Source organism: Gobio gobio (assembly GCF_949357685.1).
Source record: "Gobio gobio genome assembly, chromosome: 10".
Taxonomy (NCBI): Eukaryota; Metazoa; Chordata; class Actinopteri; order Cypriniformes; family Gobionidae; genus Gobio; species Gobio gobio.
Genome location: NC_137116.1, coordinates 36,149,160 through 36,171,229, shown reverse-complemented (window position 1 = coordinate 36,171,229; position 22,070 = coordinate 36,149,160). Strand labels below are relative to the sequence as shown.

Here is a 22,070-nt window from a genome sequence, read left to right as displayed (position 1 = left end):
TAAAGACAAGGGGAGACAGCAAGCATGGATCACCGCAGTGCGAAGAGAGGCTTGGCAGCCAGGCAAGAATTCAAGGATCTGTAGCACTCACTTCGTTACAGGTAACAAACTCATGATAACCGACTGATAATTAGCTAGCAGCAGACCAGTTACAAGCCTGCAATAGTTATGAATGAGCTAAATTGATTGTTACATATGTAGCTAACATTGTAACGTTATGTTACATTCATTTTACACTGTAACGTAAGCTCGATGTAGTAGTTGATACACTTTAGTATTAAGATACCTGATATCTATCAAACATAAGAACCACAGTGTTTTTTTATCAATGCTATACAAATAACCTAGTGTTTACCATTCACCTTTGCCTTGCTCCCTGGGGACATAACAAATACAATAATGCATAGCTTTTCTAAAGAAGCTTTAAATGAACTACTAAATATGGACGTTTACTACATTATGACTAATATATTTTATCTTTAAAGCTGCAATGAAACAATTTGCATTGTGAAAAGTGCTACAAATAAATTTGACGTTGACTTAATTTAATTGTACTAGTAGGCTACAAATATTTTTTAAATTAATAATTTAAGCAATATTAGAGAATGCATTTTTTTTTACACAAAAATGTGCATGTAACCAGAAATTATGCAAAGTATGCATGATGCTCAGCAAGTTGCAATACTGTCAACACTAACTGTTCCTGTCACTTGTTTTATTTTAGGCGAGCCATCAGTGGACCCATGCCATCCAGATTATGTTCCATCAATGTTCGTGCACAAAAACGAACGTTTCATGGACGTTTCATGGAAGTTGGAGCGATACCAGAAGAGACAGAGGAGACCATCTGTGGAGGAGTCCATGGATTCACCTTCCTTAGAGGTCATCCATGCTGACCCTGGAGAACGATGCACTGCTGTAGGTACAGATCTGTCAATGGCAGACATTGACCAGCTACAAAATGAAAACATTGAATTAAAAAGGAAAATGGCTTCACTGGAGAAGAAACTGGAATCTCAAGAGAAACGACTACAAGATCATATGTTTGGCAGTCTGTCTGATTTTATTTTAAATGATGTCAAGCACACTCATTTTTACACTGATTTACCATCTGCTTCTGTGTTTTTCACCCTCCTCACTTACCTGACAACAATATGGAATGCATCATCAACCATACTTACCCTTCCCGAGCAGTTTCTTGTGGTCCTGATGAAACTTTGTCTAGGCTTAACTCATCAAGACCTAGCATTTAGCTTCAGAGTGAGTTGTGGAACGGTCTCAAACATCTTTCAAGAATGGCTCGATGTGATGGCTAAAGCGCTACAATGCCTTGTCTGGTGGCCATCCAGAAAAGATATCAAAAGAAATCTCCCCACCCTCTTCAAGACTACAGGTTTCCAACAAGTTAGATGTATAATAAACTGTACTGAAGTGTTCGTTGAAAGGCCAACTAGTTTGCAAACACGAGCAATCACATACTCCCACTACAAATCACATACTACTGTGAAGTTCCTTGTTGGTATTAGTCCAACAGGAGCTATTATATTTTTATCAAAAGTCTGGGGTGGTTGTGCTAGCGACAAGGTTATAACAAAAAATTCTGGGTTGATTGACCTTCTTGAACAAGGAGACCATATAATGGCGGATCAAGGCTTCAAAAGTCTTCATGTACCAGCATCTACAAAGGGAAGAAAACAACTGACAGGATTAGAGGTGACACAATCTAGGAAAATGTCACGAGTGAGAATCCATGTGGAAAGGGCCATTGGAAAACTGAAGTCATTCAAAATTCTACGGAACACCCTGCCAGTCAGTATGGTCAAACGGAGAAATGACAACAGTCTTTGCACAAGAGATAAAATATGAATTGTTTGTGCAGCACTTTCAAATCTGGGGAAACCACTTGTACCAAAATAAAGCAGGACAGAACCACAGCTTTAACTTACAGGATTACTTTTTTATTATTATTAAATACTATAAAATGCAAAAAAACATGCATTATAATATTTGTAGTGTTGCACTTGTATCACAATGTTTCACATGGATTGTAATGATAAATTATATATTCAGTAATGATCAACTATTAATTAACTGATAAATTGTGTTGATAAACTGATAAATTAATAAAGTGCTGTAGACAACGACTTGTTGTTTTTAATGTATTTATATATTTAATGTAAAAAGTGAAAAAGCTTGGTGTTCAAAAAGGCAGGAACAACCTATGCTTTTTAAAGGTCCCATGGCATGGCATTTTTCTATTATTTTATAATGTTTCCTGAGGTGTACTTATATTGTTAGTATGATTTTTACATCATAAAATGTCATAATTTAGAAATAAAAGGCATTTTTTCTATACTGCTGTTTGCCCTGTGGCTGAAGGCCCTGTTACAAGAGGCGTGTCTGCTGTGAGACTTCAGTAAAAACGCTCACTGTTGTGATTGGCTGACATCTTTGCATTTGATATGAGCGGAGGGGGCGTGGTTTAACGAGGTCTACGAGGCACGAGCAGGCACGAGCTGCTGCCAGAGAGATGGATGGACCGGAGTTCACTTCACATCGGTTCTGTCAGTCTCAGTTCAGTGAACTGTTTTAGTTACAGCATATTCTTCAGGTTATTAGTTTATTTCTAGTCGGAGGGGCTGTCACTCATGTCAGAAAGTTAGTAACTTAAACTTAACTTAGTAAAGTAAATTATGGATCAGCGCTGACTGGAGATGCGAACCGTTTAGAACGATTCAGTCCGATTTGGTGAACTGATTCGGTTCACTAAAAAGAACTGGTTCAAAAGAAAGATCGTTCGCGAACCGGACATCACTAATGTACCAGAGACTGAGCTCAGCGATTGCTAATAAAGTTATTTATAGTAACTACTGAGTTATGAGAGCGCTGTCAGTCAGCGCGAGTTTATTGTGTTTGTATTTGAGAGTTCTGAATAAACACGAGTCCCAGTCACGCCGAGTCCGTCTTCATCATTATTACCAACTTTGTAACACATGCAATGTACCATTAGATATGTTCCTATCATATGGAAAGCGTCAGTGACGCGCATTGAGTACACAGCGCAAACAAAGACACAAGAGCAGTAATCGAATGTAATCCAGTTTATTGTGGGAATAGCTGGCTAGCCTAGCCGGATACCCTCACGCTTACCCCCCTTCTGCTTAATCTCGCGCCGCGTTTGGTGCCTCCGCTGTCGGCCAGATGCAGTACTGGGGGTCGGGGATGTTGAAGGCCGACCGGTCAGCCCGAGCCTCGGCGTGCGTAAGGTTTATCTCTAAGGATGTTACTCTGCTGATGTTGAGCAGAAACGACTGTATGCACATTGTAGAACAGATAGACGTGACGAGGACGTACAAAAACACTGACTCACAACAAGATAGAAAACACGAAAACACCGTTCTGTCGGGAGAGAGAGAAGCCGCAGCGTGTGCACGAATAATAAATAATTAGCTACACATAAGAAATCACTGATCACAGATCAGAAGGAACTGAAAAAAGACTTCTGTTTTCATTTGTACATCCAAACACTAAGAAACTGCCAGCGTTCACTCATTCACAAGCAATGATCTCTAGAGCGCTTGCATGGGCGTGCCAGATTCTCTGGGCGGAGGAAAGGGAGGTAACCGCTCCTGCTTGGACGTCAAACCAGGAGACGTCAGGATTGGCTCGTCTGGCCTGTCATTTTCTCAAAGGCAGAGAGAGACAGCCAGAACTCGGGTTTACACCGATCAACATTTCTATCCACTTGGGGATAATATTCAGGCTAGGGGAACTCATATTAATGTTGAAAAACCTCATAAAATGAAAATTTCATGCCATGGGACCTTTAACAAAAAACACCCATTTTCTTGTTAGACTGATTTCAGATTAGCACTATTGAGCTGCTTTGAGACCATTTTCATGTAGCGGTCACTCAACTGCAGTCTTCCTTCTACAAATGCATCCTTTGGCAGCATGTGTTTAAAGTAAAAGCTACGTAGCCTTTGCATATATGTGGTGACAAAACCATTGTCATAAGGCACATTAAGCTCCAGGTGCTGTACTGGGGTCCAAATAACAAGAGAGGATGTTTTCAACCTGAGACAGTGCATCCCTAACTGTACCTGCCTGTAGTAACCTCTGGGGACTTTTGGGTTCACAATGTACTGCCCACCCTTCACTCTGATCTCTTGGTTTGTGCCAGAGAGTGCATCATTAAGGGATGTGCAAGCACTGAGTGTGATGGGACATTTTACTTCTAGCAGCTTGTCATCAATAATTTCATCAATAATACCATCAGGGCTTGCTGCCAGCCATGGGTCTTCTGCACACACCACCAACCCTTTGTCCACCACTATGCAGCCCCTCTCCCTAATCTGCTCCTTAGCAAGTCCCTCGCTTTCCTTCCCATACCTTGTGGCCACACTCCCCTGGAACTTTGGGTAGAGATGTTCAGTGATAAACTTAGCTGGGTCAGTTGTCTCTCGCTGAGGAACCTTGCTGGCTGTGCTTGCTGTTATGAGCAGCTTGCGCGCTGCATCATGCCAGAGTGGTTCTAAGCTCCGTTTTCTGGTGTTTCTCTCTAGTTCCACTACTTGATCTGGGTTCAGTTTAATGAAGGCATCATAAAATGTTGTGCACTTAGAACAGCACTTGTGTCGTTTTTGGCTGAACATAAATCATTAAGTGCTCTTAAGAATATAATTAGTCATAACAGGTTTCAGTTAAGAATTTGTTTAATACCATTCTAATCAAAATTTCAATACCTACGTTAATCAACCTTAAACACTGGTCTATGAATAAGGTTTTATTGTGGTGCATAGGCAGTCTTTTAGGCACAACAATAGGTTTCTGGTTGAAAGTTTAGCTCAAGTCTAGAAGGCTCTACAAGTCAATGATGCCGAACATGAATCAGAATAAGTTCAGGTATTGCACATCTTTAGCAGACCACCCCAAAATCCACTAGAATACAGGAAATCATATCTACTTAATCCACAATTTCCTGGGGGTGGACCTTCAGCTATGTCTGCTTCACAGAATGTAACCAATATTGTCCATCTCCAGTAGGCTGCCCATATCAACGGCTTTGGGCCTCCCCACAAACCACCAAAATGCAGGGTACAACATGAGTACAACATCAAATTAATACCAATTCTCTGATATCTGAGCCACCAACTTTTGTGGCTGCGTGTGCGGCATCTTTTTGATCTCCCCAGACAAAATCTCACTCCAAGATTTTTTGATAAATTGGCAGGTAGGCCTATGTGTCAATCCAAATTCAAGTGTGCGTCGGCGCATTGAGAACAGGCAGCACTGCGTCCTCTGCTGGAGAGACGAGAAATGACAAGACCCCACCTTTAAACTAAAATGTATTTAAATTATACTCTATGCTTAAATGGCTTATATTTATACAATGGTGGAAATTGCCATTATTCACAGGGGGAACTCAAGTTGATCAAAGACGCATTTTATATTTGAAAACATGCAGAAAATCCCACGTGGGATTTATTTAATGATAATTTACATAGCGTTCAGAGGGTTACCTGGATAAAAGGTGGAAATTCTCTACATTCCCCCCCCCCCCCCCCCCCTCAAACTGAGTGAATAGTATACAGGTATATATTTATTTATTTATTTATTTTTTATATCAATTCAACATAAATACAAATATGAATAAACAGGATATTTACAGAATGGCCAAACTAAACGGATTTAAATTATTTGATTATAATTATAAATATGTCAATCTTTGGATAACACCGCCAACACACTAAATTAAAGTTTGGTTAATATAAATGGCACTTGTGGAATACAATTCTAAAATTCTGCTTATGAAACCAACGTCCTTCAGTCCAGTAGGTGGCAGTGCAATAAAATCCCCGGAAATTTTAAAGAACACCGAAGAAAAAACTTTATGGACGTTCAGTGCACTTTTGGGTGAGTTATAATTAATTTAATAATCAAAAACCGTGTCTGTCGGTAATTATTTGTAGATTTGTGTTAATATAATAATTCACTCTAGTTGTGTGAGGGTTTTTTTTCTTGCTCGTTAACGAGAAACATCAAGATCTTGAGTCTGACCCATTCATTTCACGATAGTCTATTCATCTTCCATTTGCTTTCACCTCCACGTACAAAGATTGAGTAGCTATTTTTCGTACGCCAAATGTTCTGCAGTGTCTTACATTCTCTCTTTTCCAGTTCACAGACAACTTGTTAAGATGTCAATTGGAGTGCCCATTAAAGTTCTTCATGAAGCAGAGGGACACATAGTCACCTGTGAAACCCACACTAGGATGGGAGGACTACAGGGGCAAACTCATCGAGGCTGAGGACAACATGAACTGCCAGGTACTACGTAAGATTTGGCATATGCCTATGTATAGCAAACTAATTTTAAGACATGAGAATAAATGCTTATCACCTGAAAGCTGCGTTATTTTCTCTTTATAGATTTTATACTACAAGTTGAGTTTTTAGTTGTTTCATTAGTCTTTGTGTTGGATATTATTCTTTCATTATAAGGTTTGCACAAAATGAAAGCACTCCTCTGTCTGAAAGGTTGTCTTATCCATAACTATCCATCTTCAATTTCCTCCAGATGGCAAACATCACAGTCACATACAGGGATGGCCGTGTATCTCAGCTGGAACAGGTGTATATTCGTTTCAGTAAGATCAGGTTCCTCATCCTGCCTGACATGCTGAAAAACGCTCCTATGTTAAAGAGTATGAAGAACAAAAATCAGGCGGCTGGTGCAGGTCGAGGAAAAGCAGCTATTCTCATAGCCCAAGGTATATACAGCCTCTTGAACCCAGTCCACACATCTTGCATTAGAAACGTATGTTTTTGTGACATAATTTTTTATTTGTGTGTTATAAAGATGATATTCAAGCTATGTTTGCATTGTTTTTGCAGTGGCAGCCAGAGGACGTGGACGTGGTGGACCAGGACGAGGGAACGTATTCCAGAAGAGACGCTAATTTTATATACATTTAAAAAAATTATAATTTTACCAGCATTTTGGTTTTGATCTGTTTTATAATGTTAATTTTATGCTTTGAGAAATAAATGGGTGAGTTTTCTATTTTTCAAATGATTCTGATGTCTTTTTTTCTTCTGGAGGGGGCTTTTTTTGTTAACATTTTTCTCATTTTCTATACTGTATTTATGGGTCATACTTGATGAGCTGTCAAGTACTACCGTGAGGACACAATTTAGAGAATTGTTTTGTTATAATTATAGCGAGGTGTATATTATAAGGTGTTCAGGAGCTGTTGATCATTGCTGAGAGGGTTCAACCACTTGATTTTCATGTGTTTTACGCTGTTATAGACACTGGCTTGCAAATGTGGCGAATGCAAATCTAACTGACAATTAACCAAATATGTGCAGATGGCTAGCAGTGCATGTCTTAAAACATTCATAATTCCTGCATGATAAGAAATTACATTCAAAGCATGTGTAAATTCTGAGAAGTGTAATAGATGCGAAGCTGCAGGAAGACGCATAGTGTTCTGACCTTACATCAAGTACTGTTGTTTCATAGAGGACATTTCTTCAGCAATGAGCTCTAAGGATGTCTGCGGTGCTTGCTTCCACTGCATTTTTGATTATCAAACGCCTGTAATGCTGGTCATTAGTAAAAAAAGAGTAGGAACACTCTTCAGACTGATACAGTTATTGATCATCGCCTATGTTGTCATGTGAGTATATTTTAAGATAATTCATAGCCTTATTGCACTTTAAAACTGCACTTGTATTCTTTTCATTTTGAAGTCACTTTGAATAAAAGTGTAATTTGATTTAATTAAAGCGGTGTATTCAATCATGCTCCTGGAGGGCAGAGTTTAGCTCTAACCAGCTCTAACTTACTTACCTGGAAGTTCAGCTGGAGTTGGAGTTAAACTCTGCAGGACCGTGGCCCCAGGTCTAGGCTAAATAAGTAAACTCTTTTTTGTATTCCCATGCATGGAAGTGTAGAAGTTGCTTGTTTATTAGGGACTGAATTTAAAGTTAAGATTTCAGATCTTTTCTTTGTTTTATATATGTACAGTACTGCGCAAAAATATTAGGCATGTTAGTATTTTCACCAAAAATGGTTTTAAGCCAGTTATTTATATATTTTTCTCTAGTGTGTCAGTAGGAGATATCAGTTTACATTTCCAAACATTCCTTTTGCCAATTATTATTATTTTTTTGTATGCACAAGGAGTCTGGCAACATGTCTTGCATGAAAAAAATTGAGACCGAATAAATCCAAAAGAACTGTGGCAACTTCTTCAAGAGACCGTCTGAAGAGACCAACCTGCAAAGCTACAGTACTATGAAAAGTTTTATGCACTTGTGTATTAATGCTGTAAAGTGATTAATGCTCAAAAATAAAGTCATAGTTTATTAATTAACTTCCAATAATTAAATCAAATCAATATTACCATCCTTTGCGTTTAAAACGGCTTTTGTCCTATGTACACTTGCTAGTTTGGGTAGCTTTGCAGGTCGGTTCCTTCAAGCGTCTTAGAAATGTTGCCACAGTTCTTTATTTCGTCTCAGTTTTTTCTGTTTCTTCATGTAATCCCAAACAGACTCAATGGCGGTGAGATCAGGTCTCAGAGTGTACCGGCTGTTGCCAGACTCCTTGTGCACATAAAAATCTCACTGGATTATTACAATTAATGACAAAATGAATGTTTGGAAATGTAAACTGTTATTTCCTACTGATGCACTATAGCAAAAGATATAAATAACTGGCTTAAAACCATTTTTTGGAGGGGTCGGGTGTGAAAATACTAACTTGCTTAAGATTTTTGCACATACATACTCGTAACAACGTGCCATTCTCTCAGTGAAATTCAATGCAGTCTTGACTGTTCAGGGTAACGCCATATCTGTATACTTTTTAAAGATATGTCTGCTGGCATCAGCGCGCTTACCAGTTGCAAGACTCCGTGATCAGCTCAGTCAGCACGAAGGTGAAAGGAAACATTTTGACCAATTCACCCACTGAGGGAGTTCACGTTTGGGACGTATCTGAATATGTCATCCCACCCCAGGTATCTAATTTGTTTAAAATAGGTTTCTTTGTAAAATACAGTTAATTTCTTTGTCCAAAAGACATGCATTTTCTAGAAATTAATTCCACTTTTTTTTTTTTTTTTGGTAGGGAGAAAGCTCATTCTTTGTGTTAACAAATATGATTGTCACTCCTGGCCAGACACAGAGCAGCTGTCCTGAGGTACAATAAAACAGACTTGCCTATGTCTACTTTCACACATGAAGGGACAGTTGCACATTGCATTATGAATGATTCCTTTTTCAGGTTCCAAGTAAATTTACTAATTGTGAATCAGACAGTGATTGTAGAAAGGGATCCAATGAAGTCCGTGGCAATGGTGAGTTTTCATGTTCTGCACAATAATTGAGATGTAAGACATAAGCCAATCCCACAAAGCAAACTGATCCTCCTTACAGGTGTTCAGACTGGCAAATGTGTACAATTATCTGGTACGATCAAAACCTGTGAGGTGAGGTCATGGTGTCCGCTTGAAAATGACTCCCAAATTCCAAGGTGAGTGTCTTTAGTAAAAGTTAACAAGTTTGATACCATTTATGCTATTGAAACTGGGAATATTAATATAGTTTGTGATTGTACAGACCTGCTCTTCTAAGTGCAGCAGAGGACTTCACAGTGCTCATCAAAAACAACATACAATATCCAAAGTTCAGCTTCAGAAAGTAAGTTCACTAATTTGTAGGTCATACATTTCACTCTTAGATGAACAGAAACACCATTATGGTAATCATTTAAATCGAACGTCTTCAATGATGACTAGTTGAGAGAGAAACTTTATTTAAATTCAAATGTAAGTGAGCTATGGGAATTTCTTCCATTGAAAGATTTGTTATTTCTAGGCGAAACATTCTGCGTCACATCAATTCCACATACTTATCAACCTGCACGTTTAATCGTGCAACAGATCCACACTGTCCTATTTTCCGTCTGGGCGACATTGTAAGCGAGGCGGGAGAAGACTTCAGCGCCATTGCTCTTAAAGTCTGTATCTTAAATAATGCTATACATCTTTATTACTTATACACTACTGTTCAAAAGTGTTGTTGCTGTTATTCAGAAAGGATACATTATATTGGTCACAAGTGACAGTAAAGACTTGTTACAAACGATTTCTATTTTAAATAAATTATTTTCTGTCATGATAACTCTCAGAGTGTTTGGCATGGTAATGGATATGACAATATTGATATGTTTGGTCTTGGCGGAATAGATCTGCTATGCTGCTGCTGCTGTTGGTTATTGCTGCTGCTACAGCAAATGCTGACCAAGTATTAGAAGGTTGAGCAGCGAGCTCGGGATCCTGATCACCCTATTTGGGTTTATTTTGTGATAACATCCGTCTGGATGTACATTATCACTTTTTTAAATGTGGTCTTGCGGGTTTATAACGACATGAGGGTGGAGGACAGAATATTCATTCTCAGCCTGCGCCATCTAGAGTTTCATGACAGAACTTAGTATTTCTTTTGAACCTTCTATACATTAAGTATCTAAGAATCTTGGGAGGAAAATGTATAACAGTTTATATGGTTAAGCAACATTGATAATAAGAAATGTTATATATAATAAGAAATTGTTCAGATGCAAAAGTTCAGATGAAGAGTTCAGATGCAAAAGCCTCTAAAAGCCACTTCGGTCAAAAATGAGATAACGATACTGAGTGAATGCTCTCTGCATATAGTATACATTCATACAATACTTTCACTTTCAAGTACCGGTACTTGGGGAGAAACCTATACATAGAAGCCTGACAAAAATGCTTATTTTAAAGAAAAATGTCAGACGGACTTAGAGGCTTTTGCATCTGAAGTCTTCATTATATAAAATAAATGCAGCCTTTGTGAGCATAAGAGACTTAATTCAAAAACCAACCCCAACTTTTTGAACAATAGTGTATTTATTTTAGTATTTTACTTTGTTATTAGTGAAAGTTCTAGCAGTTAATTATTGTAATTGACTGTGTTTTAATGTTAAAGGGTGGTATTATAGGGATTTTCATTGACTGGAGTTGTGACTTGGACTTCCCAGAACGCTTCTGCATTCCCAAGTATTCTTTCAGCAGACTGGACAGCAAAAATCCTGAAAATAATGTTGCCCCTGGCTACAATTTCCGGTACATTGAACATTTAGATTTTTGATTATAACATCTTGTATCTAAAGCTATATTTATTTCTATTGGGTAACAATTTCTTTCTTTCCCACAGATATGCTAAATATTATAAAAACAATGGAAGCATTGAAACACGGACATTGATAAAGGCCTTTGGAATCCGCTTTGATGTGATGGTGTTTGGGAAGGTTTGTCTGCTATAATAATCAGCATCTTAGTCAACCTTCAGATTTGTTTATTCTGTATTGTTTTGTCTCTGTAGGCTGGTAAATTCCATATTGTGCCCGCTATTGTGAATCTTGGGGCCACTCTTGCCTTTCTTAGCTTGGTAAGCACTAGTTACGTGTTTTTCAATCACTTAATTAAGTAAAATGGCTTTGTATTTAAGTATTTTCATATTGTTCTGGAATTTCTCCCAGGTGACTGCTGTTTGTGACTGGTTCATATTTAATTGTATGAGGGACGGGGACTACTATGCAAAACATAAATTGGTTCACCTGGGCCAAAAAAATGACGGTATGCCATTGGTGAGTAAAAGTCACTTAATTTTTTTCTGTTGTGCGTGATTTATATATAGTTTTTTTTAATTATTATTATATATGTTATACTATTATAGAGCTCCACGGAGAGCACTTCATATGGGACTCCATGATGGAATGGACTGGACCATCAACATCAAATATGCGCTTGTATTTTGATCATACACTACAGTTCAAAAGTTTGAGGTTGGTAAGGTTTTTTAATATTTTTGAAAGAAGTCTAATGCTCACCATTTATTTGATAAAAAGTACAGAAAAACTGTATTATTCTGAAATATTATTACAATTTTAAAATAAGCGTTTTCTATTTTAATGTGTTCAAATGTAATTTATTCCTGTGATGGCAAAGCTGAATTTATCATCATTACTCCAGTCTTCATTGTCACATGATCCATCAGAAATTATTCTAATATGCTGATTTGCTGCTCAGTGCTCGAGAATAATATCTTATTATCAATGTTGAAAACAGTTGTGCTGCTTAATATTTTTGTGAAAATTTAGCCAGCACAATATTTTGATCAATTTAATGCATCCTTCCTGAATAAAATTATTAATTTCTTTAAAAAAAAACATTGTACTTACCACAAACTTTTGAACAGTAGTGTAGACAAAATTTGATCCATCACATTTGATTAATACATATGTTACTTTATTACAGTTTATGAGTGTATCAGTGTAAATCAGTAGTAAACCAGTTTGGCTGTACATGCTTGACCTCTGGATTCATTGTTTTTAGTTCATAGGCATCTGTGTTAGTAAAAACTTAATTGCATGGTCATGTTTCTTCAGAATATTTTTTTGGGTGGTTAATATTATACATTGTTTGTTTGCGTTGCAGGTTATAATGTTAAAAATGACTTATATTCTGTATTTTTGATTGCAGTTAGTATCATTCCCTGTTATGCATAATCATACAACATTGTCATTCTGATTGAAAATCTAATCATAAAATGAATAAAGTCTGTTATCTATTGAATTCTGGCTGAGACGGTACGGCCTGATAGAGTCTAAGGCCACTGTATTGCCCATCAGGGCTTGGGTATTCTGCTCTTATCCTCCATATACAACAACTGGGTATTACTGGAATAGCGTCTCTGGGTGTGCTGTCACCAAACCGCCATCTAATGAACTGAGCATAGGCCCCATGGCGCAGCTGAGCCCCCTCTTGTAGCTCTGCTAGGGGATCTACATACAACAAAGTGGTCTCTAGGACGGAGCGACTGACAACCAGTGTTGAAAAGAGCGGGGAGGAAGTTATGCAGCGCCCTTTTTCTGATCGACAGCACAGTTGCTCCTGCAGGATGTCTGAAGGCCGGCAGCAGCCACACTGACACCAGGCCGGACACCCGGACTGTGACGTCTCCAGTAATGGTGTATCTGTGCTCTGTCCACTGCGCCGCCTTCTGGGAAGGTCTTCGTCTATAAGCCCATCACTCTGGCCATTCTGTACCGGCTCACTTCTGCTTTGGCCACACTGCAGGACACTCATCAGAGTCTTCATGCCCGCCAAATCATTCTGATAGAGAACAGACATGGGCTATTATAGTTAATAAGGGTATGTTTACACAACAATAATGTACTAAAAAAGTTTTTTACAGACGACAAGTTTTGTACAGACGAAATTGTTGTCAAAACGATCCCTGTTCAAAACGATCCGCGAAAACGATTTAAAAACACTGCATTATGCATCCAGGTCAGTAGTTGGCGATGTCACTTAAAGAAACACTCCACACCTATAGACTGAACATGTAATGCGCATGACGTCTCTGTTTTCTCAAATTCTGTTTTTTTTTTTTTTGTTTTTTAGATGATAACGGCATCTGTGAAAACTATTTTCAAAAGTAAGCATTTTCAGGCCGCCAAAATGCCTTTGTCATGGAAATGAATAACTAAAACGCATACGTTTTCCATTTTTAATTGAAAATGGTATTGTGTAAACAGCCCTTAAAACTATAATTTTTTAACTTTAAAAAATGTACGTTAACTGAAATAATAACACACTAGTTGGTGAAGCAAAATTTCCCATTTTCATTTAGTTTATCTTAATAACAAAAATAAAATTAACTATACAGACATAAAAAAAACTAATTTGATAATAATAATGAAAATAAAAAACTAAAATTAGAATGAAAATGGAAAAAATTAAAATAAGAACTAATTCTCAGAGCTTGGTAACATTTATGACTAAATATAAATATTTTTTAAATGAATAACATTATATCAATAGACCGACCAAAAAAATTACAATTAATTTAAAATGAAAGTTATCATTTACTTACCCTAACCAAATTCAACTTATTTCTTTAAACACATGAAAAACTAGATAAATGAATGAATTCAATACAATTGTCAGCACATGCAGTATACTGTATACTTTTTATTTCTGGAAAAAATCCTCCGATGACGCAAATATCGTCATTTTGCATCATCGGAGGATTTTTTCCAGAAATAAAATTTATAATTCTCTCGTCTCAGGGGGACATGAGGGGGGAAAGTACTATAATTCGAATATACTACCGGGTTTCTACTGATACAAAGTTTAATGCTAATCGCTGAAGTAACCCATTAAGAAAGAACTAAAGCATGTCAGAGCTGCTTGCTGATAATTTTCACAATTTTAGAAGTAAAATAATGATGGCAAACCAGCGGAAAAAATTAATTGATGGTGTACAGGATTTTAACATTTTACAATATTATTGCTTAAATAACAGGTTATTTTTCACCAAAAAAAATTCTTGGGAACAGCACCTGGGAAATAATGGAGTGCTTGCTGACACTTCTGGGTGCTTTATTAGTGTTAAAGTGAGTCAGAATGTGCACCCATTGTATTAAATTCACTGCGTTCTCTGGAAAAACAGGCTTGTATGACTTTAGAATGAGTAAATGATGACATAACTTTCTTTTTGGGTGAACTAGTCTTTAAGTATTGTGTTAATACTAAATCAATGCTTTATTAAAGGTTTAACAACAAGCATTCATGTACTGGCAAGTGTGTGACAATATAACATGGGGATCTTACTTTGCGCTGGTGAAAGGAAAGGGGTTTCGTCTCCTGTAGTCTTTTCTTTCTAGATTTTTTCACCACCCTTAACTTGTCCTCATCCACAAATGACACACAAAGGAAGCACTGCAACAGACACATTCGTACAAAATAGATTCATACATACAGAATTCCAGTTAAAGCTTGCTCGAGTCAGTGTTTTTAATGTGTGTTCACCTCTTCTCTGTCCTGAATGGCCTCAAACTTCCTCTCAGTGTAGGTCTGCTTTGCCTCTTTGGAGTAACAGCCGGTCCCAATAAGCCAGTCCAGGAATACTGTTGTCTAAAGAAAACTTAATGGTAAATATTTCATTACTTCAAACTCCTTTTTCGCCAACTGGGGGCTTGAGGGTTACTCACGAGAGCATAATACGAGAGCGTGGATCCAACGTAGATGATTAGCTGAATGATGCTGAACTTTCCAGCCTGTGAAGAATATAGAGAACTCTTTATGTGTCTTAAAATATAAAGCAAACATGCAAAGTTATGAAAGGATAATATGATCTCACCTTCCCAAACACCATCACATCAAACCTAATGCCATACATTTTAAAGAGCGTTCTCTGCTCCACACCGTTCACTGTAGAGTATTTTGCAAACCTACAAAAAATGATATCTTTAGGAAAGGACTGTGTAAGAGTTCATACTTTTCAGTATGATTTTCAGTTGTTCACACCTGAAGTTGAGCCCAGGGAACAGGGTTCGGTTGCTTTCTTTTTCGTCCAAGCGACGGAACGAGTATTGGGGCAGACAGCTGTGAAAGATGCGGTTCAGGTCACAGTCCCAGTTGATCTGGATCCCAATCACACCACCCTGTGAAGCAGATACTACCAGCAATGAAAAATGGAAAAGGCTATACTGGCATGCTCTATAACTAAATCACACAAACACACTACTGTTCATAAGTTTGGGGTCAGCAAGTTTTTTTGGCAACACCTTCTAATGAATTATCAACTCAATTTATACTTAGAAACTTATACTTATATAATATATACTTATAAATAAGTATTACTATTTTATAAACATATTTCAAAGATTCATTAAGACCTATACTACATTATAAATAACAGTTATAATTACATTTATATTATTTTTATAATTACTTATAAGTCATGCATTTGCTTTTTCAATGTGCATGCTCATAATCTATTATACACTGATTTATAAGTATTCATTAGTCAGTCATATGGTTCCATGAATGTACTGTATTTATAAAGATGCATTGCTATAATGTTATGACTTTTTAGCAATTCAGATTTATTTCTGTCAAATACTAAGTGAATATATTGTTATTAATAGCCGTGTTGTGTTCTTATACATATTTATTGTGAGTAATAATACAGTTATTAATCTCTATAAATGCATCATTAATGGCTTTAAGTCAAGTGAAAACTTAGGATGTAATTTTCCTAAAACAAATGTTAAGAAATCTCGAAGATGTGCTCATTATACATTTTAAGTTGTTTACTTGTAACTATAATTAACTGCAATCTTATAATGCTCTATAGTTCTTAATGAGTCTTTATAAATATATTTATAGAATGGTAATACTATAATATATAAATAAGTATAAATAGGGCTATAATTTATTATAAGAATGGGCTTCATAGAAAGTTTTTTTTTTTTTTTTTATTAATACTTTTAATTAGTAAGGATGCATTAAACTGATCAAAGTTGACAGTAAAGACTTTTACAATGTTACATACGATTTCTATTTGAAATAAATGCTGTTCTTTTGAACTTTTTATTCATCAGAAAATCTTGAAAAATTGTATCAGTTTCCACAAAAAAATATTAAGCAGCACAACTGTTTTCAGCATTGATAATAATATGAAATGTTTCTTAAGCACCAAATCAGCCAATTAGAATGATTTCTGAAGGTTCATGTGACCAGGGTTATTATCGCTAACATTAACTCAATAAACTTGCTTTACTTTACCATATGCGTTATTACTTTATTTCAGCTAGTTGCCAAAAGCAAAATTTTTATTTTCCTTTACTTTCTTCTACTTACCTCATAGTCTTAAAATAACTCAAACTAAATAAAGTAAAACTAGCAATACATTTATATAGACATTTAAAACATTTTTTAATGACATAAAACAAAATTAATACAATTCATTTCTAAATAAAAAAATATTAAGAAAAAATAAAATAACACTGCATGTGTCACTGAAGACTGGAGCAAAATGTCAGCTTTGCCATTTAATAAATTACATTTTAAAATACATTAAAATAGTTACTTTAAATTGTACAAATATTTCACAATATTGCTGTTTTACTGTTTTGATCAGATACATGCAGCCTTTTTTAACATAAGAGACTTTTACCTCCACTGCCATCTCTGAAAAGTTCTCCTTGGCCTCACTCACAATGTCTCCCAAACGGAAAATGGGGCAGTACCGATTTTTGTACTGGTTATAGATGCAACCTTTAAGCTCAGTGTCCTTCATTTCAGGGAGGATGTTTCTTCTAAGACAAATAGATAAATGGATGCCTATATTATCAGTTTTTGGATAATGAATATTACAGCGGGCTTCCTTCTGGCTAGCATTTACTTCATATACTGCTAACAGTTCACATATGCTTAAATAATGTTAATGCACCAACATTTTGTGCTATAAATGCCATAGTATTTGCTGCCTTACAACTTATACTACCTTATGTAGTTAAAGGCTGGAAATCTGATGTTATTCTTGATCATCACAGTGAAATGTTCTGCAGATGCTAAAAGGGCAGGTCTGTGGAAACAGAAATGAAAGCCTGACATAAGAAAACATCCGTAAACAGAATCTCAGTTTATGTAAAAATGGCAAATAGAAGTTCATGTTCCTCAAACAGGTTCCTCAAAGGTCTCTATGGCAGCACTGGTAAGTCTGAACAACAATGTCAACTGTTTTATTCGTTTAGCAGCATTTCTCTATTGCCAAATTGGTTTGCTTCCCAGTAAGTTTTTCTATAAAGTAGCATTGCACATTACAGCACCTGGGATTCTTCTTGTTCTCAATGGGGCACCAAGTTGTAACTTCACATGTTTTCCTTAGTATGTCCATCTTCACACAGACACCTGTTTGAATACCTTAGAGGCAAACAAAGGAACAGACCTCAGATTATGGAAAGGCTTCAGACAATGGTTTAGGCTTTCACTGAAAAAAATACAGCTTGGGTAGTATTATTCAAATATTCAAACAAATGATTGATTGATTGGTCTGGCATTGAAATGTTTCCTCTAAAGCTGCATAACAAATCTGGAGCCATGCAGGACACAAATTACATCTCCATTACCATGGCTATATTGGTCAGAAAACCCTTTCTCGCAGTCTTTGTCTGTTCGACACAGCTTTCCATATGGTGGGACCTGAAGTAGAAAATACGAACATCTGTTGAATGGATTGTATTTGGCTTATATAAGGACAGTGGAGAGTGAATCATCACTAAATATAATGGGCGACAATGGAAATAAATCTTCAAGACTTGAGAAATAACTCCACTTACCTCCGGGCAATTACCTTGTTTTTGGTTCTTTGTGACTATTACATTTGTCGCAACAAAAAATGAGTTTTTACCCTAACAAAATAAAACAAGAACAACATTTCATAACTTATAACCTTGTCCTCAAGTATTATTGGAATTGAAGCCAAAATATGCATAAGAACTACCTTATTTTTTGTGGTATGAAAAATGTTAATAAATGGTGGTAGTGTTACCTGAGATGGTCCACTGTAGTCCACCACATCCCACACAACTTCTCCAATGTCTGGTATAGATATCTTTGCCACTCCCTTAACCTTTGTGGTGACAGAACTGACTACTAGATCATACTCTTGATATTCTTTTTTCCATAACATCATGATGCTGGAAAGTAAAGATATAAGATTGACTTGGGACTCCGAATGAAGAATCAAATTTTTGTCAGTGCATCATAACACGTGTAAATGACATACATTGTCGCTGAATGTACATGAATGAGCTCTTGTTATTAAATGATGCGGGGGCGACAAGCATGAAAAACAGCTGAGAACGAAACACTTACCAAATGAACATCAAGATCACTCCGTTGAAGGTCCATTTCAACGACCCAAGTCTGACGCTCTTGATTTTGACGAGTTTTTGTGTGTCATATTCACAGAGGTTCAGCAGTGTGCAAGGCATGGCGGTGATTTGTAAACACAGGGCAAGAATGACTGCGGAGTGCAGCTGTGCTGCTGAGCTCGCGCAGAACAAGAAGGTCACATGGTCTTCAGGAAGCCAGTCACACTCTTTCTTGGGACGGAGAAAGACTTTTTACTGAGACAAATGTAGCTATTGTTCACATCCATTTTCATTTTGGAATTATGCCGCAGTTAACCACTTCAGATCTGCAGCATATTTAGATTTTTTTTTTTTTTAGAGAATTAGGCATATCTGAATTTAAAAGAGGCCCACCCACATATTAATTTAAAAGAGGCCCACCCATATATTGGAGTTCAAATCCAAGTAACGTTAGTGGGACGTGTGACTCCAGAGGATCTGTGACACTAAAAATTTCACCTTTAAGTCCGATACACCAGACTCCACTAAGCCGTTGGTTCCTTTTCTTTGGACGGGCTCTGTGGCGACACCTACCACCCAGGGCGTGTTGTTCTCCACATCAACGTCCCATGTGTGCGCCAGCGCCCCTGTACCAAACTCCCTGTTTTACCCCATTTCCCATTCATTCCAATGACGGGTCAAATTGTATGGGTCTTGTACCACTTATATGTATAATGCAGACCTTATTATCTTCTTCTATGTAACATTAAAGGTGGGGTAGGTAAGTCTGATCTAAAACACTTTTGTCCAAATTTGTTTAAACTGTCTTTATATGTCAATACATAATTAAAATGTAAGTACTCTGAAAAAGAGAGTATAAAAATCGAGTGACTCTAGACTTTTTAATCTGCAATAAACACCGCTCATTATTTTCGTTCGGGCCGAATCAAGTGATTGGCTTGGGCGACTGTCACTCTCTCTCGCTACCATGGCTACCGCCGCTTTTGCTACAGGATCTGCCCACATGCGCGCGCTCCAGTGTTGCCAAGTCGGGCTACTTCAAAAACTGTTGCCGCGGCTGTTTTTCATGTCCGGGGGTTGAAGCGGATGTTTGTGTTTGTGATGTTTTGCCCCGGGATTTGCGAATTTTAGCAGGCAGCCCTACCAAAAAGACACATATCCCCCAAATGCGATTTTTACCGGAGAAACACGATCGGGCTTGTTTTGAGCTAGTTTTGAGTAGCAATTGGGCGGATTTTGTTGTGAAAACCTGGCAACCCTGGCGCACCCGTTTGAGTTCCCGAGGCTGTATTTCTGCTGGACAGGTAATCTTTCATTTTGATTATACATTTTTTTTGGTTTATGTTTTCATGAAGCATGTCTCACTAGCACACGTAGCTGCCTAATATAGCTAACATAACATTACTTAGCATAAAGTTACAATGTTATACACTTAGCGAGCCATTAGTAGAGATGATAAATACTCAATATGCTTAGCTCAAGTTGATCGCTGTCGTGTTGAATTTCGCAAAATGTAACTTTAGATAACAAAATGCATGTGTAAAAGCTAGTACACCGCATCCAGGAACTTTTTTTAGAACTAAGTTAGCTTTAGCTACTACCCTCTCTCTAAACTCTTCTACCATGTTCACCGAGAACTTTACCTGCACGTTAGGGATGGGCGATATGGACAAAAAATGTATCCCGATATTTTCTAGTATTTATTGCGATAACGATATCAATGACGATAAATGTAGTATCATTCCCCATGTTTTTGGCTACAAGTGAGCAGAAAAACAAACAATGATCTAAAGTAAAACGTACCTGTCATCAAATAGGCTCCTATAATACATAATAAATATATATATATATATATATATATATATATATATATATATATATATATATATATATATATATATATATATATATATAATTTTTTTTTTTTTTTTTTTTTTTTTTAATGTTAAATTCCACACCAGCCTTTTCAGAAATTGAAAAGTTGCAGATATAATTGTCTTCTGTAAAAGTGCAGGTAATGTTTAAATAGTGCAACTGTGCTGAAAAACATCACACAATACAAACAATAATAATTCAAATCAATGACAAGTTTTAAATGTAAACCAATTCTGTATTTATTCATACACTCATGGTGCAAACAGTGGTAAAAATAGCAGAAATAGCAAAAGTAATTATCCCAAAAATGTCTTCAGATTACAAAAAAGTTACAAATAATGATTTAATGAGAGAACTTTAGTAATTTGAGTTGATAAAATATTAATACCACAAATTCTTCAACTAATAAAAATAAACTACACTAAGGATTAATGAGCTTCTGGGTTCATGAATATTAATCACGTTGTCAGTGCTCATTCGAACTGATTTGCTGAAATCAACAGGCACAGTAATAGGTGCACGCCAGCCAATGAGATTCCCGTTTGTGCATTCATTTCTTCCTGTTCATGAAAGGCTGAATAATTCCAAATAAACACCATTATTTTACAGGAAAATACAACAAAGGATATTGTTTACATGTAGCACGTCAATTCTGTGTTGTGTAAGACTCTCTCGCTCTCTCTTTGAGTGTGTGTGAAATACTGAGCGCTTTCAGTCGCGCCTCACAGTGTTTAATGTGCGTCAAATACACTGCGCATTCATTGAGATGAACTGAAATGGTGTGCTTTACCGATCGATTGAGAATTACCATTTAAGAGATTCGCTCTGTCCAAGTGCTCAGCGAGTGAAAATACATCTGTATGTACAGGTTCAGATTGCCCACAGGTAGCCCCTCGTTTAGCTGTGAACTCTTCCGCAGCTTCCGCTATAGTTGTTTTCACTCTGCACGTGAGATGCGGATTCAATGCCGCCGCTCCCATTGCACGGCGCTTAGGGCACTGAGTGCTGCGGGGGCACCACAAAAAAGTTAAGCTATACAAAGTGAAGAACGCAGCCACCGCGGCCATCATAGAATAATAACGCTTAGGGCATCGACAGGGCCAGCGGCGGCACTCTGCGGATGGGTCGCGCCATCAACTATGCTTTATCGTTATTATCGCGGGAAGACAAATGCTTATCGTGAGGATAATTTTTACCGGTATATCGCAAACGATAAGATATCGCCCATCCCTACTGCACGTTTATTTCGGCCCTTGGTTTGTTTTTAAATACTCTACCAATGTTTACATCTTGTATCTATGTGTGTCATAGACACTGTGTTGTGTGTGTATTTTAAACTTTACCAGTATCGTTATTCTAGCTTGTGAGTGAGTACTAAAAGACATCTTATTTGTTTATATTCATAATGATAAAGTTAGATTTT

The 22,070-nt window shown here is 37.0% G+C and overlaps 2 protein-coding genes and 1 pseudogene across 3 annotated transcripts; 2 read left to right on the top strand and 1 right to left on the bottom strand.

The window, feature by feature from the left end:
- Positions 1-6,200: 6,200 nt before the first annotated feature.
- LOC307132780 (small nuclear ribonucleoprotein Sm D3-like) lies at positions 6,201-6,998 on the top strand (annotated as a pseudogene). The gene is made up of 3 exons (XR_013818690.1): positions 6,201-6,330; positions 6,581-6,773; positions 6,898-6,998. The product of XR_013818690.1 is annotated as a small nuclear ribonucleoprotein Sm D3-like (transcript).
- A 15-nt stretch (positions 6,999-7,013) lies between these two features.
- On the top strand, positions 7,014-12,675 carry p2rx4b (purinergic receptor P2X, ligand-gated ion channel, 4b). The gene is made up of 12 exons (XM_079827329.1): positions 7,014-7,685; positions 8,885-9,032; positions 9,143-9,214; positions 9,299-9,371; positions 9,451-9,547; positions 9,634-9,714; positions 9,892-10,033; positions 11,029-11,165; positions 11,257-11,350; positions 11,425-11,490; positions 11,582-11,689; positions 11,779-12,675. The coding sequence occupies exons 1-12, from the start codon at positions 7,546-7,548 to the stop codon at positions 11,812-11,814; spliced, it is 1,194 nt and encodes a 397-aa protein (XP_079683455.1). The 5' UTR covers positions 7,014-7,545; the 3' UTR covers positions 11,815-12,675.
- On the bottom strand, positions 11,819-18,990 carry p2rx7 (purinergic receptor P2X, ligand-gated ion channel, 7). The gene is made up of 13 exons (XM_079827327.1): positions 18,774-18,990; positions 18,448-18,595; positions 18,236-18,307; positions 18,026-18,098; positions 17,726-17,819; positions 17,401-17,481; positions 17,071-17,212; positions 15,417-15,553; positions 15,250-15,340; positions 15,101-15,166; positions 14,919-15,023; positions 14,721-14,828; positions 11,819-13,217 (listed from the first exon to the last, which is right to left on the bottom strand). Exons 1-13 carry the CDS (start codon positions 18,890-18,892, stop codon positions 12,666-12,668), a joined length of 1,788 nt encoding a protein of 595 aa, XP_079683453.1. The 5' UTR covers positions 18,893-18,990; the 3' UTR covers positions 11,819-12,665.
- Between the last annotated feature and the right edge of the window lie 3,080 nt (positions 18,991-22,070).

Excerpts from the sequence above, each read along its gene's own strand:
- p2rx4b (XM_079827329.1), top strand. The coding sequence starts at position 7,546 with ATGAGCTCTAAGGATGTCTGCGGTGCTTGCTTCCACTGCATTTTTGAT. Across the intron at positions 9,033-9,142 it reads AATATGTCATCCCACCCCAG|GGAGAAAGCTCATTCTTTGT; the intron begins GTATCTAATTTG and ends TTTTTTTGGTAG. Across the intron at positions 9,215-9,298 it reads CACAGAGCAGCTGTCCTGAG|GTTCCAAGTAAATTTACTAA; the intron begins GTACAATAAAAC and ends TTCCTTTTTCAG.
- p2rx7 (XM_079827327.1), bottom strand. The coding sequence starts at position 18,892 with ATGCCTTGCACACTGCTGAACCTCTGTGAATATGACACACAAAAACTC. Across the intron at positions 15,341-15,416 it reads TTCCCTGGGCTCAACTTCAG|GTTTGCAAAATACTCTACAG; the intron begins GTGTGAACAACT and ends CATTTTTTGTAG. Across the intron at positions 13,218-14,720 it reads TTTCCTTTCACCAGCGCAAA|AATGATTTGGCGGGCATGAA; the intron begins GTAAGATCCCCA and ends GTTCTCTATCAG.